Raw genomic sequence first — 18,040 nt, forward strand, 5'->3', positions numbered from 1 at the left:
CGCCTGCCGCGTCGGGCCGTATGTCCTGCTCGCCTGCCGCGTCGCCGCGCTCTGAGATGCTCAACTATTTTAATTAATATCTCAAAATTTTACGTGGTTATTTGAAAAATGACCTATACCATTTTTGTTTACTTTTATGTATTCTACTTATATTTTTCTTTTCGTACGTTTTACGCGGGACACTCTGTATTGTGAATAAATATATTTTCGAAACCGTAGGATACATAAACAATTTTTTACATTACATATAATAATTATATATACATCATATATATATATATTTTTTTTTTTAATAAAATATGTACATTTATATATTATATAACATTATATTAGAGAATGTTTCATTTACATTAACATTACTATTATACTATTACTATTAACATTACTATTATATAACATGCAATGAACCATTGTAAATTTATAATTTATAACGTATATAAATAAAAACTTTTATTCATATACAGAGTTATTATTATATTCCAAGTTAATTATTATACTTTGCATATTTATCTGTCCAAATTGCCGAATTTCGTATTTTGGTATCAGAAAACAAGATGTGAACACAGGTAATAAGAAATTCTGACGGGAATTTCGAATACCTCCTCGTATATCATGTTCTAATACAAATTCTTGACATTGAGAAATTTACGTTTGCCGATTTTCGCATCTCGGTATCAGGAAAATGAAGATCGAGGAGGTAACAAAAGTTTCAGCGGGAACTCGGAATATCTCCTCGCACATCCTATGTTCCTGATACAAATCCTCGAAATTTGAGAAATCTGGTTTGCCGATTTTTGCATTCTGTTGTCAGGAGAACATGAAAATCAAGGAGGTACCAGGAGCTTTTAGCGGGAATTCGGAATACCTGCTCCCACATTTTATGTTCCTGATACAAATCCTCAAAATTGGAGAAATCTGGTTTGTCGATTTTCGCACTCTAGTATCAGGAGAACATGAAAACTCAAGAGGTAGCAGGAACTTTTGGCCGAAACTTGGAATACCTCTTCGCACATCCTATGTTCTGATACAAATCCTCGAAATTGGAGAAATCTGGTTTGCCGATTTTCGCATTCTGGTATCAGGAGAACATGAAAATCAAGGAGATTGCAGGAGCTTTTGGCGGGAACTCGGAATACCTCCTCGAACATCCTACGTTCCTGAAATCCTCGAAATTGGAGAAATCTCAATGTCAATTTTTGCACTCTAGTATCAGGAGAACATGAAAACTCAAGAGGTAGCAGGAGCTTTTGGCGGAAACTTGGAATACCTCTTCGCACATCCCATGTTCCTGATACAAATCCTCGAAATTGGAGAAATCTTACCGATTTTCGCATTCTGGTATCAGGAGAACATGAAAATCAAGGAGGTTCCAGGAGCTTTTGGCGAGAACTCGGAATATCTCCTCGAACATCCTATGTTCCTGATACAAATCCTCGAAATTGGAGATTGCTGATTTTCGCATTCTGGTATCAGAGAGCATGAAGACCCAAGAGGTAGCAGGAGCTTTTGGCGGGAACTCGGAATACCTCTTTGCACATCCTATGTTCCTGACACAAATCTTCGAAATTGGAGAAATCTGGTTTGCCGATTTTCGCATTGTGGTATCAAGAGAACACGAAAATCAAGGAGGTACCAGGAACTTTTGGCGGGAACTCGGAATACCTCCTCGAACATCCTATGTTCCTGATACAAATCCTCGAAATTGGATCTGGTTTGCCGATTTTCGCATTCTGGTATCAAGAGAACATAAAGACCCAAGAGGTAGCAGGAGCTTTTGGCGGGAACTCGGAATACCTCCTCGCACATCCTATGTTCCTGATACAAATCCTCGAAATTAACGGAATTGTCGATTTTCGCATTATGGTACCAGGAGAACATGAAGATGGTGGAGGTAACAGGCGCTTTTGGCGGGAACTCGGAATACCTCCTCGCACATCCTATGTTACTAAATCCTCGAAATTGGCGGAATTGTTGTCGATTTTCGCATTCTGGTACCAGGAGAACATGAAGATGGAAGAGTAACAGGAGCTTTTGGCGGAAACTTGGAATACCTCCTCACATATTCTATGTTCCTGATACGAATCCTCAAAATAAGCAAATTTGTATTAGCCGATTTTTGCATTTTGGTACCAGGAGAACATGAAGATCGAGGAGGAGGTAACAGGAGCTTTTGGCGGGAACTCAGAATACCTTCTTGCACATCATATTCTTCTGATACAAATCAACGAATTAGGAAAGTTACAGTTTGTTAGTTTTCCCATTTTTATATCAGAAGAGTATCATAAGGCGAAAGATTACATAAGTAAAATGGAACTGAGCTAAGGTGTCACGATCTTTATTTTTACTAAATGATGTAATACTAATATATAGGATAATATATATAGAAATAATAGGATGTCTCCATGAAATAATAGGAGTCTCCAACCATTTTGCAAATGACCACATAGATTTTTAAATATTAAAGAAAATTGTTACATATATGATTGTATACCATAATGCACAAATTTTCTTTAATTAATATCTAAAAATCTATGTGATCATTTACAAAATGGTAAAGGACTTTTTTGTTCAGTTTAACTTAATGTATACGTATACAACGACAGACGATGCCACTGCAGCTCATCTTCCATATTGTGCGCGATCATTCACCAATCTTTTTTAATTAATATCTCGATTATTATTGCGAATATCGCAAAACGGCACAAGACTTTCTTACCTCAATCCGTTCTATATTCTCACAAAGGGTCATCGTGGAGATCTGAGACACCTTGTATATAAAAGTTATTTTTTTAGTTATTACAAATTATTACAAATTTTTGTATTAGATAATAACAACAGTGTATTCTTTCTTTGTTTGTCGTACTAAAAGTTTGAGTTAGCTAAAAACGCGGTTATATAACGCATTAAAGCATGAAAAATACCAGTTTATCGGTAAATTATGTTTTTATATGGGAAAATTGGTCGGTATTCATTTGCATGCGTTATACTTTGACTGACGCGGCCCGCGAGATTATAGTTTATCGATCGAATATAACGCTATTTATGAAGGGTGTTACATCGTGTACGCTGAGTTATTGCAAGTCTGTGTATTGCAAGTCTGATTATGTTGTGAATCTAGTTATAATAACGCCGCGCTCCTTAATTGCTCCTGTATTTTTTTAGTTGCTCCGAAACATATGACTGGATTTGTGACGCGCGTTACCTGACGTGTTCGTGACCAAGCAACTGTGAGGCCCACGAGCGCAAAACGAAATGTAGGGAGCGGTCTACCGCGATATGTATTATGTATTGTTTGTATAGATGACACGTTGAACATAGTTTACATTGTGTGCGTATGTATATATATGTACATGCGTAGACGTGGGTTATTATTATAATTTACACGTGGACACCCAACTCCCTGCACGAAACTGACGTTATCGTGTTTCGTGCCACGTGGGTCGCCAATGAGCCATGCTCGTATTTATGTAATTACATGTCTATATTACGGGCGTGTCATACGCGTTACTAAAATATTACGAAAGACTTAAAGAAACACAATAAATTATTATTAAAATATAAAAGTGATAAAATGCGTTATAAAATAAATCGCATACTTTCGATAATCTATAATTAACGCTAACGACAAGTGACGTAAAATCGGCGCGTAATATTGGACACCTTTGAGTAATCTTTGAACTAATTAATGATGTTTAGTCTAAAATTAGCAGCTCTAATTTCGAATGTCTTCGGTAGAAACTTCTGGGAAACAGTAAGTTTCTATTATTTTTTACGTTATCGTTCCGCAATCATAGATTGACGGAGCCAATAAAAATTCAATAATAATAGGTCAATGTAACGACATTTAATCTGCAATTATAATTTTGAAAATAGTAATTCTGAAATGATCGATCCCGAAGTTCCCCGGTCCCGAAGTTTTTCAAAAAACAGAATAGAAAGAAACGTGAGATATTCTTTCCGCAGTTTTTCTTTTCTAAATTTTGTTAGGACTCTAAGGGCCAGTAAAAACTAACTGCAATTGTTTGACTGTACAGGTCTCGCGCGGCAAGAAGACGAAATAAAATGACTGTATACGTAATTGTATATCCATATACGCAAATATTAACGCATTGCTCACATGAACGCAACAGCTGCAAGTTAATACTGCTGGCGTACACTTTCCCTAGTATCTACAATTTTTCATATTCTGCCTTGCAAACGTTATATTTCCTCGGCAAAAATTTTTTCAATCTCATCCTTGGACAATTATCAAGATACATACAGAACTGAATTTATTAGGTCTTTAAATATTTATAATGAGTTAAAATATGAACTTATACTGCATTTTCCTGCAGTGCACTGCAGCAAAGCACTGTGCAATGCTCATTCAAGTAAATTATTACGATTTTTATACTGACCTTTTTCCTAAAAAAAAAAAAACGCTCTATAATTGTCTTTGCAGACAATATTCCTGTTACAATTACAAATATCACAATTATAAAGCGATTCTCTCCGTATTTTAATTAGCAACAGAAAATGCCTTTACTTGTTTCGGTTGTTACTTTTGTCGAGCAGAAAATTTAACTTGTTATGGAACAGGTCAAACTCTATCAGGTCAATTTCTGTCTTGGATGTACCAATAACTGTTCTGTCCTCTATCCTCAGCTAATTTCCTTAGCCAATCAGTAAGAAAATGTTTTTTCCTTCTTGTCCTATTATGTTAAAACTACTCCTGGTTGGCTCCTAAAGACACAGGTAAAATTTATTCAAACTAGGCTCCACCTACTTTGCCAAATAGGATAAGCTCAGTGTTTCTTCAGAATAGTACTTTTCAAGAAAATACGTCTTTATAATTATATCAATACCGAATACATTCTCTTATCACTTCTCTACGCCAATGCCAATTGCTACTACGTCATTGCAGAGCACCCCACGCTCTCCACATATACCTCGCTTCTCTCTCTCCTTTCCATGCCGTCGGGGGGAGGCGCACTGTGCAGCCCATTGGCTGGCTCATGTTGCCAGTCGTGGCGAGGCAGTCGTGTCGGACTCGTCGTCGAGGTCGTATCTACGCACGTCGGGGTTTAGCCAAGTGCATCGATTCGGCGTGCTTTCTCTCCCTCGCTCTCGTATCTCTCGCACACTCGCCGCCTGCATCTCTCGCCTCTCCCAGCACGCACTCCCAGCGGCTCTTCCGAAGAGCCACTGTTAATTCTGCAGTATAGTTAGCGAAAGTAGCGACCACGGTCCGTTCGGTGATCACTTATGTTACGCGGGCAGATAGCCAAGGTGCAGCGCGACAGGGCGAAGGGTCGGATTCGGCGAGCGCGGTGAACGGGAGTAAGATCCACGACTCGGAGATCACGACGGACACAACGGCGTCGAGTAGCATATCGCGTGGTGCTGCCGCTGCCGCTGCCGTTACGGCTGCGGGTTCAGTGTGTGCGCGAACCACAGTGTGCAATATCCTTCCGACTCTCGCGACCAGTTCCTCGCGCCCCGTTCGGCGCGGGCGCGAGCGCGCGCGCGCGCGATTCGAGTCGCGAAAAGCGACTGCTTACCTCTGCCCAGCGGAATTCGACCGGAGCAAACACGAGGAACGTGGCGACACGCCTGACGGATACGTCAAGCAGGATATGGATTGTTCGGGGAACAACATACGCCGAACGTAAGTGAAGCGAAAGCTCATGCGAAAAATCATCCGTGACAATCCGCGAAATATGTCTCGCTTATCGCCAATCGTCCCGATATAACCCGGACGATAGTCATCGTCGTCGTCGTCGTCGTCGTCGTCGTGGCCGTCGTCATCGTCGTCATCGTTGTCACCGTGTTCATCGTGTTCATCGTCGTATGTTCTCGAGAAAGAGAACTTCTCGGTGACAGGTTCCAGGGCGGACAGAGCCGGCCTGTGTTCGTCGAGCTCGTCTCCAAGGATTACCTCTGAAAGGATTATTCAATGGGATTGTATCATATTGAGTGTGCGGTTGTACGTAGTGCGTCGTCTGATTGATGATCGCCAGGTGCGGTTCGCACATTTGGTGCTGTCCTCCCGAGTCGCTGTCGCTGCGGGTGCTTCAAAGTGACGAAATGTCAAAATAGCGCAGCGGTAGAGGCCAGGTCGCGCGCCGGAAGTGCGACAGGCCTTAATGCCTACCGACACGTCCGTCCTGTGCATCGCAAATGTGCCACGCATTGTGCTGATTCGTTACGTTTATAGGAAAAAATTTAATCGGAGCATCAACATGTGCTCGAGGTCAGTGCTGTTTTATGTCCGGTTTACATTAACCACGATCGCGTACACACGGAGAGTGAGCCGATCGTCACAGTGCCCGGTTGGTCGTATAGTTTCGTCAAGGTAATACGTTTGGTAATTGCGAGTGCCTCCGCACACGCACACAGGCGCACAGACGCACGCGTAAGGACGTTATTTTCAGAAGAGTCGACTCGTCGCGATTCGTCCGCAATGCGAACACACGGGTGCGCATTAGTGCTCGTTTCTACCAACTTTGGTTAGCTTGACTGGCTGGCTGTTACAACGGAATCAACCAATCGTATCTGTCAATTCCGACTAACGAGAAATACGTTTGATCTATTCCGTTGGAATAACCAGCTGGTTAAGTTAGTCAAAGTTGGTAGAAACGAACATAAGCCGAATATGCGTTGTTCGAAACATCTTTGATTTCGTGTGATGAAGAAGGCGGTGAAGCCTTTCGAAATCTTTCAGTCACGGGACTAGAAGATCTTGTTACAGTACACTAATCAGAGAGATACTTAGTAATATCGGCATATATGTGTTGATTTCGCAGCTGTATCGTGTTTCCCGAAATGATACGTCAATAAATTCAGTACGTCTGTCGGTGTGAGCACATATTGTCGGTTAAACTGGCTGCGTCCGTGAAACGACATCGGTATAAACATCACCGGCGAAATGTTTGTCGGCGTTATACGAGTGTAACGCAATATTGCCGCGCCGTATAAATGTACGGGTGTATCTGCAAAATGTGATTTCCCCGGTACGCGACTAGCCGTAATTTCGCCATGCGAGATCAATAGCGCGTCGGGGTCACCTCGGGTTCGATCTGCGGCGAACTCGCGAACGGGATCCGGATTCGAAACAACATTTGAACGGTTTCTCGCGGTCACACCTCGGCGTACTCACCCCTTCTAAATCTGGAGAACGTCCGTTTCGTGAACACCGCAATTTAAATACGCGGGATCACCGCAAACAGGTGCGTGAAATCGCGAACGGAGAGCTGTCTCGCGAATTCTACGTCGCGGGCTGCGAACATTCGGATATTTATAACGTGCGCGATCGATGACGCCAGAGCGCTTCAATCTTTCCCCGCTTTTCCCACCTTTCTGACCGCGTACCTGGCGTTCGAGCGATCATGTGACCGCAAAAACGATCATTTGAACTCGCATAGCTTTTCCGAACCCATCATCACACACACACACACACACACACACATACACACATACGAGTACGAGCACACGTTCCGTCAAATTCTCACTGAGGAGGAGGCACCTTCCCCTCGCAATTACCATACGTTCGGTCGGAGCGCAGCTCATGTCGTAGCGATAGATCGTGGGAATTGACAGAGGCGATGAGATCATCGCGAATTCGCGGCGCTGCGAGCACGGTTCTCGCGATACTCGCCGCGTTCGGATATTCTCGCGCGTTATAATATCCCGCGAATATATATCGCAACGGCCATGACTCATGACGAGTTCATATTTCGAGATAACGTCTGTGTATACATGCAAAAATTATCGTTCCTGCCACTCGCGAGTGCCGCGACTTCAGCGTGAGGATTTTCTTGTTTTTCTTCTTGCTCGCGACGTCGTGATTAAAGCTCGCCGAGGTTACGTGCCGGCTTGGGTTTGACATTTCCGAGATATCGTACGCGCGCGTGTGATATCTCGTCGACGGCGAGTGAACACGTTCCCTCTCGTGTTGCCAAATTTTCGCGAAGCCCGTTAGCCACCCGTGCGGCCAGCGTCGATTTTGCCTGCCCGAACAGCGGGGAGCGCTCTGAATTTTGATCGGCGGTGAAAGGTTCTTTTGTGTTGAGCAACCGTCGCGACTCCGAGGATATTAAAGAGTGCTTTTCTCCGGCCTTGGACGGGTCGCTGTGAATATCCCGGCGCGATGCATAAAGCATAATGCGGAGTGAAACATGACGAAGTGCGGAAGAGCGTAATTTTTCCCTCCGCGGAAGTCTTCGTTTTACAATGAAGCGTCGAACAATGACTGCGATACGATTTACCGGCGCACAGAGAATCCCAGAAAAGACTCCTCTCTCTCTCTCTCTCTCTCTCTCTCTCTCTCTCTCTTTCTCTCTTTCCACCCGGCAGCCACTTTTCGCGTGGATATTCTCCACGTTGCCGCAGTTAATGACTCGACGTCGCGATTAACTGTCGCGAATCCTCCCGTAACGAGACACCTTATCCTCTCGTCGATTTTCATCGGTTTCGCAGCTGTCCCTCCGTCCCGCGCAGCAGAAACGTCATAAATGAATATTGCCAATGAAGACGGACCTTGGAGTCGCGTTTTTTACGAAGAAAAGGTTTATGTACCTCTGCGTACCTCATGAGGGATTGTGTTAAAGGTTACGACAATGCGCGGTAATTGAAATTTCAACATGTGCTGTCGCACGGCAAAGCAAAGATGACGGGAGTCTCTGGCCAAGACGCGCCGAGTGGCGGTGTTGTGAATAGGCAGAACCTAAAATCACCGTTTACATTCGTAAAGAGTTAACATTTCCTATCGTGCGCGCGAGCGAGCTACGCCATAAGCGCGGATTATCCCGGCCGAGAGAGCCCTGGCAGAAGCGCGCAGGCAGGCCGGCCTTTCTCTCATTCATTATTCGTGTCGATTCCTTGCGTTTACTCCAAGTTATGACCACGCTCTCGGTTGCATAATGAGTCGTATGCCAACAATGTTGTCGCGTAATCAAATGGCAGAGACGTTTGTTCTCCCTGCGAACAGGGACGCGTATTGTTTCTCGCGACGACGTCACTGTCCGCAAAATCAAAGAATCGCGTCGTGCCGCACCACCCCGCTGAACGCACTGAGAAAAATGTATTTGCTATTTGTAATATAATCGCATTGTGGAAGAATTCTTGTCGGCAGAACTCTATTTTTGCAGTAAACGATAAGAGCCTTGTATGCAGAGAATATATGTTTAGTTTCCTTTTCTCTTACAAATTCTTTTCAATCTTGCTGTCGTTCTAGAAGTGTGGAAACAGACTATCAGTGAGATCTATCTTGCTAAAGAACGTGGAAAATTTCGCTAGAATTTTATCATGTTTCCTCAGAAACAGAAAATTTTTTAATAACACATTTTTTCTGCATTCCTAAAATATAAATTTTTAGTTTCTAAAATAAAAATGTGCATATCTCTGTTACTACTGTTTTGTTGAAACAACAAAAGAATGTAGTTGACGTCCAAAATGACTATAATTTTAGTGATCATTTGTTCTTTCAGTGTGTGATTTTTAATTCAGCGACTCCGCGTCTTGGTTACACGCGATCTGCGAGGAGAGACGAGAGGGATTCACCGCTCTGCTGGTGATGATAGTTCGAAAGCGAATCGCTCCGCCCGATTGAAAATGCGAACAAAACGGATGCGTTGCAATTTCGAGCGCTTATCGATCGTCGACAGTCCGCACCGTCGACGTGTCGGTCGTTATGCGTTTCGCGATATGCGTAATCGTACGAAAAACTGGTGGCCGAAAAACATGACGAAAATTTAATTCAACGAAAGATTCGCTCGATCGATCGAATGAGTCGGGAGCACGGATCATTGCGCGCGGCTCGGACAATTACAAGATAAAACCCCACGAGAGAGTACGAGGTGCGTTCACTGAGAAGAAAAAAGTGGTTGAGAGTTAATGAGACCTTGCTTGAACGAGCAAAATTCGTTCGAGCGAACGTTTAGTTCAACTGAACGGACGATAATATAGTCGCTGTGTATGATGAGAGTCGCTCGATTCGATGATCGCGATTTGATCAGCAACTATGTCAACGCGGCTTGTTGTTGCGCTAACTTCATTCGTTCAATAGAGATATACGATGTTTCTTTGAAGGCGACTGATCGTCCGTTTTGCCGATCCAGCTCCTTCTTTTTCTCGGTGTACGAGCCGCGATAATATTAGAAGCATATTGGCACTCGTTACAACAACATTTCACGGCAGCGGCTAATGTGACGGCGAATCAAATTAAGGAAGTTTGTTATTGGCACGTGGTGTTTAATAACAAAACAATCGCGGGCAGGCAGGCATTAACGTCAGGCGAACCAACGGATCGCAAACACGGCGAGCAAATCGCGCGCGCGTACAGCCGATTTCGCACGCGCGTAGTGTGTGTGTGTGTGTGTGTGTGTGCGTGCGTGCACGCGCGCGCGCGAAATCGGGATAACAACGCAACGTTCTAAATATATTCCCGCGTTAAGATGAATATGCGCTGTGTGTTACGTGTCCGGGCAAAATTGTGACGTGCGTCAGCTGACCGATCCGCGGCTGACATGTACGTGCGTAACGTAGTCGACGATAATGCCGGCTACTGCTGCAAATTGAATCGTCACGAATATATCGGACTTTACGCGCCGACATTACGCGCGCGTGCGCGCGCGAGATTAATCTCCCCGAGATTTTTCCGATCGGTGGTTATCACCTTTTTTCTCCTTTTACAAGCCATTTTGTGACGTTCGCCGGCATGAAAGCGATAACAATGGATTTACAATGTAGAGTTGAAAGCGCATGCAATTCTAATCGAAACGTATAGTTTAGAATATAATTGGTGATAAAGGCGAATTCACTGGATAACAGAAGCGAGTATTTTGAGTATCCGTCGAGCTTCGACACGATCGAAAGATACTTACCGCCTCGCGCCTCAACAACGCGTCTTTAACACTGTTCCGCCGTTTTCGCGACCGATTCGCGCGAAAAACCGCCGCGACGCGACGGAGGTGACGTGCGCTCGCGCGCCACTTTTAACTTCGCCGTGGTATTGTCTTAACGAACTAGGCGCTAAATCAACGTGAGACACGCCGTAAATCTGCACGGGCAAGCCAGTTAGGCAATATACGGAGATTCCGCGCGGATTTACGAGCGGTGCTTGTCGATATGAGCAAAAAGAGGAGAAGTGGCGGGCGCGCGCGCGCGGGGTCGGTCTACTCTTTGTGGCTGAAAATTTTCGCAGAGCAGTCGTAGGGGAAGAGCAGGGAGAGAGGGGAGGACAGGAGAGTAGAGACGAGAAAATCGATGAGTCGTTCGGGAGGAGATGCGATAAATTTTCGGTGGCACCGCCGACCGCAAGAAAGTCGCCGAGGAAGCTTTTCGAAGGGAACGACCGACCGGTTGCCCGACCAAGCACACGAAAGGGTCAGGCTGCGGCAGCCAAACGGGAGAAGGAGGGAAGGAGGGGGAATAGAGAAGGCGCGTGCGAGAGGGAGAGGAGGTCGCTCGATCGACGGGTAACGAGAGCTTACGGGGGTTAACGACCTCTCCACCTTGGGCCAGTGCCGTGGCGAGTGAGTCCTCTGGGACGTTCGATGCACCGCGCGCTATTCGTTCATTCGGCCGTCGTTGATTTCGTGCGGGAAGGGCACCAGGCGGGCCGACAATGTAAAGATTGACGCGGCCGTATTCCTCGGGTCGCACGGTTCACGTTGAATTTATAACCGTCTGATCCGGAGTGTTATTTGCTTTACTGAAGGTTACGCGTACACGATGTGAGTTTACGCTTAAAAATTAAACGCGCTCGGGTACAACCCTTTGCGGCCGTAGTTTCTCCGCGGCTGTGCTTGAGAAAGAGCACTTTTGCTGTTCTGACCACATAAGACGAGTTATGCCGGACACGTTCATTCGTTCACAGACACGACAGTGCAATGTGAGAGAATAAAGATGATTTCTGAACGGCGGTGGTAAGATAAACGATCACTGGTGTTGGAAGATCTGATCTAGTTTTTTTTCTTTCTTGTCACAAGACAATCTTTGATTAGACATTAGTAAAAAATGTTCGCTTCAAAATAATTCTGATCAGAAATATACACGGAAGGAATGTTACAATAAAAATTACATTGGAATATCTTTTTTGAATTTTTTTTCTTTTTTAAAGCTAAACTGTATTGAAATTGTAATATAATTATTATGCAAAATAATAAATTCGATCTACCTGGTATACGATATAAAAAATGTTCAAATAATTACAACAATTTTATAATAAAAAGCCAAACGTGCAAAAATTTCAAATAAATATACAGTAATTTCGCCCATGAAACTCCGTATGTAAAATTATAAAAATATACATTTTATTGTAATTTTTACTACAATATATTTTCTTCGTGTATCCAGGCTATAGCGCACTACGCGATCGCAAAGGATCAAATGTATGTAACCGGAATATGGACTTTGGATAAAAAGTATGTCTCTTCTGAATGGCGTATTCAATATTAAAAATTGTCCGACACACACATATACACGCACACACACACATATTAATTCATCATATGTGTCTCAGACTTTTCTCGTAACGTACACTGACAGAAAAAGAATGATTGATCTAACTAAAATTATGACTATTTAGTTCCAACCATATTTTTTTATTGTTCCAACGCGAAAATGGTAGTAATAACATGTACACATAAAGTTATTATCGCTAATATTATACTAAAATTTGATTTAAAAAATGGCTTGCTTGATCATAATTTATATACGGAAAAAAAGATTTGGTTGAATTAACCAAATATCTGGTTGAATATGAACGATCCAGAAATTCCGATTAAAATAACCCGAATTCTGTTTAAGTTAACAAGATTTTTGATTGACTTAAACAGAATTCGGGTTACTTCAATCGGAATTTCTGGATCGTTTATATTCGACCAGATATTTGGTTATAATTCAACCAAACCTTTTTTTCCGTACAGCAATGATTTTTCTATGTGTGATTATAATTACAAATACCGAACATTTTTCCTCAGTGTAACTGTCTCAAGCAGTATGTTATCTCGGTGTTCAAATATTGGTAGCGCCAATTCCGAATAAAAGTCGTATTGAATCTTATCGCGTTAACTATCAGCCGGACCGAGAGACGATCACTTTAAAGCTTAATGTCCCTCGTAGAGAAACCTGCGTTGTCGGAGACAAGAGAGGAGAAATAGAAAGAGAGACGGTCAGAGAACTCAGAGCTACCATTTGGCATTTATTCCGCGAGATTTCTCGCATTGTTTGATGACTTCAAATTTGGATAGCGAGCGAGGGAGTCATGAAATATTTGAAGAGCGCTCGCTGTTGTAATTCAAAATGCATTATATTCGGTTGCTGCGTCTCCGAAATGTCGTAACTGTCCTCCGAGCCCTAACAGTGAATATTCATTGAACTCTTATCTCATTTCCGGTATGATAATCGACGTGACTCTGGCATAGAATATCGAATACGCAATCTTTATTTCAGTCAGATAGTTTTAGTTAAAAACTTGGTTTCTATGAGGTTTCAAAGATAAGCCTATTCTTTGTCCGCTCATATCAAGCTATAAAAAAAATATCCATAGTAATATATTCTAGTCGTTTAATCATTGAGTTATTTTCGAGCTATATGTAGAACGGTACCAAATCGAGATATTGGATAGTGGAACATTTTTTATAAGTCAGCCTTCCTCTAAATTAATTCCTCGGAATTAAGTATTTGTCTGGTTTTTGGGACGCACCTTTGACCACCACCAATATGAAAAAGAACTAGAGTAACGGAGAACTGAAGTAATCTAACCTAACCTAACCTAACCTAATCTCAAGTCCAGCTATTGTGAATCGTTTCTCATCACTTGCGACTCATTTTTTAAAACGTGCACGAATGTGTTCTTTGTGACTCATCAACTCGGCGTGAATCATAAATCTTTGTCATCAAATTGTTTATTGCATTATACCTCAACAGACAATGTCACAGTCAGCTAAAATATTTTCTTTAGCCGAATTCAGGTTCTCCGGTCACGTCGTGATTTTCTAACAGTTCCGAAATTCATGAGAAAATTTTACCGAATTATCTCAGGCATATCCAGGTAAGGGAAGGTCCAGGTTCAATTCTCGGCTGAGGCAATATTTTTTGCAATATTCAATTAATTTCGCAAATTTCAAATAATTAATAAGTCAATTAATAGTTATCTGAGAATGGAAAAAGAAGATTTTAATATCTTGAATCCCCATTCAATTATGGGTACTATATATGATTCTAATCAAGGATATTTGGGACAGGAAGATAGATTCATCGCGCACACCGTGGAGACTGAAAGATAGGCGTGCGTCTGACTTGTAAACAACGAGATTCTCCCATGAGTATTTCTACTTGGCAATCGCACCGAAGAACCGATTTGGTTTCTGTACATCACACTTTCTACACTCTAAAATTTTATTTATTATTATTATTTATCATTTATTATTTTATTATTATTAAAAATCCATGCAACATGAATTACAGATGTTCGGTAAAATTTTTCCGAGAAAGGACCTTTTCGAATGCAACTCTAATCCCTACTCAAATTTCTCCGCGAGTAGTGTCAATGCAAATCCGCCTTCGTCTCGATCAACAATTTTAACAGTCACGGAATCGTCGAAAACGACGAAATCGATACTCTTCGTCGTTGGGCGTTTTCGTTATGTTCTGTGATAAGTGATAAAAGTCCCGAGTGAATATTCAACATTTTCAAATACTAACGCATGCGTTCACCTATGACAATATTATGACGTGTCGTGTGAACGTTGCGGTCGTTCCTGCCAGAGAAAGAAACCCGTAGTTCACGTTCGCCATTGCTTCCTCATAAAACGATTACGGGAAAGGATTACACTTCTTCCGCACTAATGAGGCGACAGACGAATGCGCTAATTTTGAATAGAAATTCGCAAACTAACGCGAGCAACAGCGATGGCTGACTGTCAGCGCACTATATTACAGTCATGTAACAATGTGTATTACACCACATGTCGCTCAGTTCCTTGCTAATGGAACACCCGACGAAAGAAGGACTCCCCCAGTTTCCTTCTCGACACTGCACCCTCCCGGCACTGTGTCGGCGAGCCGATCGATCGCCCTTAATCCGGAAACCGACAGAATACAGACGACCAAGTTTACCTCGAATGTAACGAACATTTCTCGTCGTGTCTTATTATGCGCCTGTTTGATTTGCCGAAAATTTTCATCGTCTTCGAATATATTATACAATTTTTTTCCCAGTGGATAAATTTCTTCAAAGTGAGATAATCAATCCTTTGCAGTCTCGTGCACAGCTGGTGGCGCATATTTCCCGTTGGTCTGACTAATTTCGCGCAATAAATGAGCGATGAGCATCAGTTAATTATTTCAAATAAGCAATAAATAAAATTCTTGCAAATGAATTTTTGTGCACACTAAAATAAAAGGTACTGTATATGTAAATATATTTATTATGAAGTTAAAAAGTAAGCAGTAAAACAGCTGGAAATATCCCGGCTCGAGAGGCCGCAAAGAATTAATACTCACGCGCGTGTTACAAATGCGAGAGCACAGGAAGGATCGAAATTTCGGTTGACAAGATTTAAGCAAATCATCTCTACTCTCTGTTTTCGACGAGAACGGAGTTAAATAAAAATTTCTGATATGCTGAAACGCGTATGTTTTTCCCAACATACGACCATATGTGTCCCTTTTTTGTATGAAGCGCAATGCGACTGCGAATGTGCAAAGTGGCATCGTTTCGCATGTGACCGTTAACGATAAATTGCTTCAATTACCGCACACTCTTTTAATGCGTACGTAAATACTGAATGTGTGTATGTCAGAGAGAACGTTTTTCATCTAGTCGAGTGTTGGTCAATAATCGATCACTCGTTTATCCATATCACGCGTGCATTTTCTCTTAGGAGAGCGTGCAGAATTTTACTTCCTTCAGAAGTTCCCACAACTTTCACACTACGGCACGATCAGCCGACAATTTTATCAAGAGCGAAATGAGTGTTACTCGTAGTATGCTGCAAATCCAGATAATTCTTTAACATTTTTCCCTTTAAACCTCATCGCGATGCACATTTTCTCGCGTAGCGCGCGAGAGCGTGAAAATGTTTTAATATAATTCACGTACGCGCGCGTTGCGCGTACGTGGCGCGCGAGGTTGTACATACATATAGGATGTAGCGCAAATTATATCGAGCACGTGTGGAATGACAACTTTTGTATTTTTTTTTCAGACTGGACCGTTTCGTAGCGAACAAAAATGAGGACACGAGGTACATATGCTTCCCATAGATGGTACTAAAGATATCCGTAAGCTATCCTATCAGCACGCACTTTCGCCGAGCTTAGTTCCCAATGGAAATCTCAAGACGCACCTCCGAATTTAATTCACTGCAATAACATTCTCTGTCTCTCCTTTCGTTTTTCAACATCTCTCACAACTAAGAGTTAAGCGTGTGTGACCCCCTACGATTCGCGCGCGAGCGACACTCGAACGTCTTTCATTTTCAATTCGTGTTCACTTATTAGCGACGACTCCCCGAACGATCTCGCGCATCCCCCCGCTCGACTTTAGAACAACATTCGCGGCGTTAACGCCACGTTTGGATTTAAGCCAAGCGTTTCAATCATTGTCCACTTAATGTCCGGCGTAATGACGCTTCACACTGCGCGGCACGTTGAATAATAATAATATTTTTAATACGCGTTATCGAGCCAATTTTTGCAGAAACGAAAACGTTAACACCGCATTCCGCTTTCACGATGGCGAATGAAATTCGATTAATCCCGGAAAAGCTATTTCGTTGAAATGCAGAGCCGAATTCTCGCTTTAACGTAATTGTCAGTTTTATTGCCGGCCCGTTTGATTTACTCCGGCATACGCGCTAAACGCTTTCACGTCGACCGAGATCGACGAGGCAGAAGCGCGTTTTGTCGAAAGACTCGTAGTTTGGGCAGTCGGATATAAATCTATTTTGAATCTCGCGACGAAATAGGAGGGAAGTGGAGCTCCATTATAAAATTACTTCGCTTACGTCTGTATTCGGTCCGCGATATCGTCGTTTGCTTTATGCAAGTAGGCTAAATTTTCCTACATGTCCGATATATACGAAAGTCGGTCAATTCCGCCGGTGTGCCGTTGCCTGATCGAGCGGGGAGTCACCTAAATACGAAACGAACCAAATACGGGTTGATCCAAAAATTCGATTCAATTTTCAATACTTCCTGCGACGACAAATCGGCCGCCTTCTACAACAGAGAGGACACCTGCTACTACTTCCGAAGCATTAGTTGGACATTAATCAATTAAAATTTACTTTGACTAAATCACTCATCAAAATTAATCAATCGTTATATGTATAATCACGAACAATTTAATCGCTCGACGAGATTAGTTGTTGATCAGCGTGCGTTGTCGATCACATCAAAGTTTGATCAATAATTCATTGCATCAGTGAAATGATTTATTCATCAATAAATTATTATGACTTGTTAATTTATTGATGTCATCGTTGAAGTTATTTGCGATGTGATGCTTGATTAGTTTGGATTATTGATTTGCCGATTATATTAGTCGAAGAAAAGTTTAGTCTATTAACATCTGTACCGAAGATATTCGCTCACAATCAATTTTATACCGAATTATTATCGAAGGATCGCTTCAATGCCTGCGAACACGCGAAGAGGATAAACACACAAATAAAATATGCGTTTAATTTTTTCCCCCGTTCTACGATACATTCAAAGTTCTTGAAAATCTGTGAGCTAATTTCTTCGTGATAGCGCAGCTTGTATACATTGACCGTAAATAATACTCGTACGCCGCGCACGATCATTCGACAGCATTTCGAACAGTTCACAGCTCGAGACATGAATCGTGGAGGAAGAAGCGAGAGCAAAGAGAAATGAAATAGGGAGCGTTGCCTCGTGCGCGTTAATTAAAAGTGCTGCAAAGGAAGTCGCCAACTAAGAAGGGCGAGGCTGAATGGAAACAGCTGCTACTCGATGACGACACGGTCTAAGAGTGCGCTTAGTCCCAACTCTCCAAAGTCCCCTCCACTCTCCTCTACCCCCCCCCCCC

At 42.5% G+C, this 18,040-nt stretch overlaps 1 protein-coding gene across 4 annotated transcripts in view; it reads left to right on the forward strand.

The window, feature by feature from the left end:
* LOC116845982 (protein gustavus) overlaps positions 1 to 18,040 on the forward strand; it is a 173,700-nt gene that overhangs the window by 97,470 nt on the left and 58,190 nt on the right. For 2 of the 4 annotated variants that reach the window (XM_032819274.1, XM_032819276.1), the window contains exon 2: positions 16,194 to 16,232. In XM_032819274.1, coding sequence (XP_032675165.1) covers positions 16,194 to 16,232 — 39 coding nt within the window. Of the gene's footprint in view, positions 1 to 4,995; positions 5,648 to 5,696; positions 6,233 to 16,193; positions 16,233 to 18,040 lie in introns of those variants that run through there. The other 2 variants (XM_032819278.1, XM_032819275.1) reach the window with 2 other exon arrangements.

Source organism: Odontomachus brunneus, unplaced genomic scaffold (genome assembly GCF_010583005.1).
Source record: "Odontomachus brunneus isolate Ranch 3 - 2012 unplaced genomic scaffold, Obru_v1 Obru_scaffold_059, whole genome shotgun sequence".
Lineage (NCBI taxonomy): Eukaryota > Metazoa > Arthropoda > Insecta > Hymenoptera > Formicidae > Odontomachus > Odontomachus brunneus.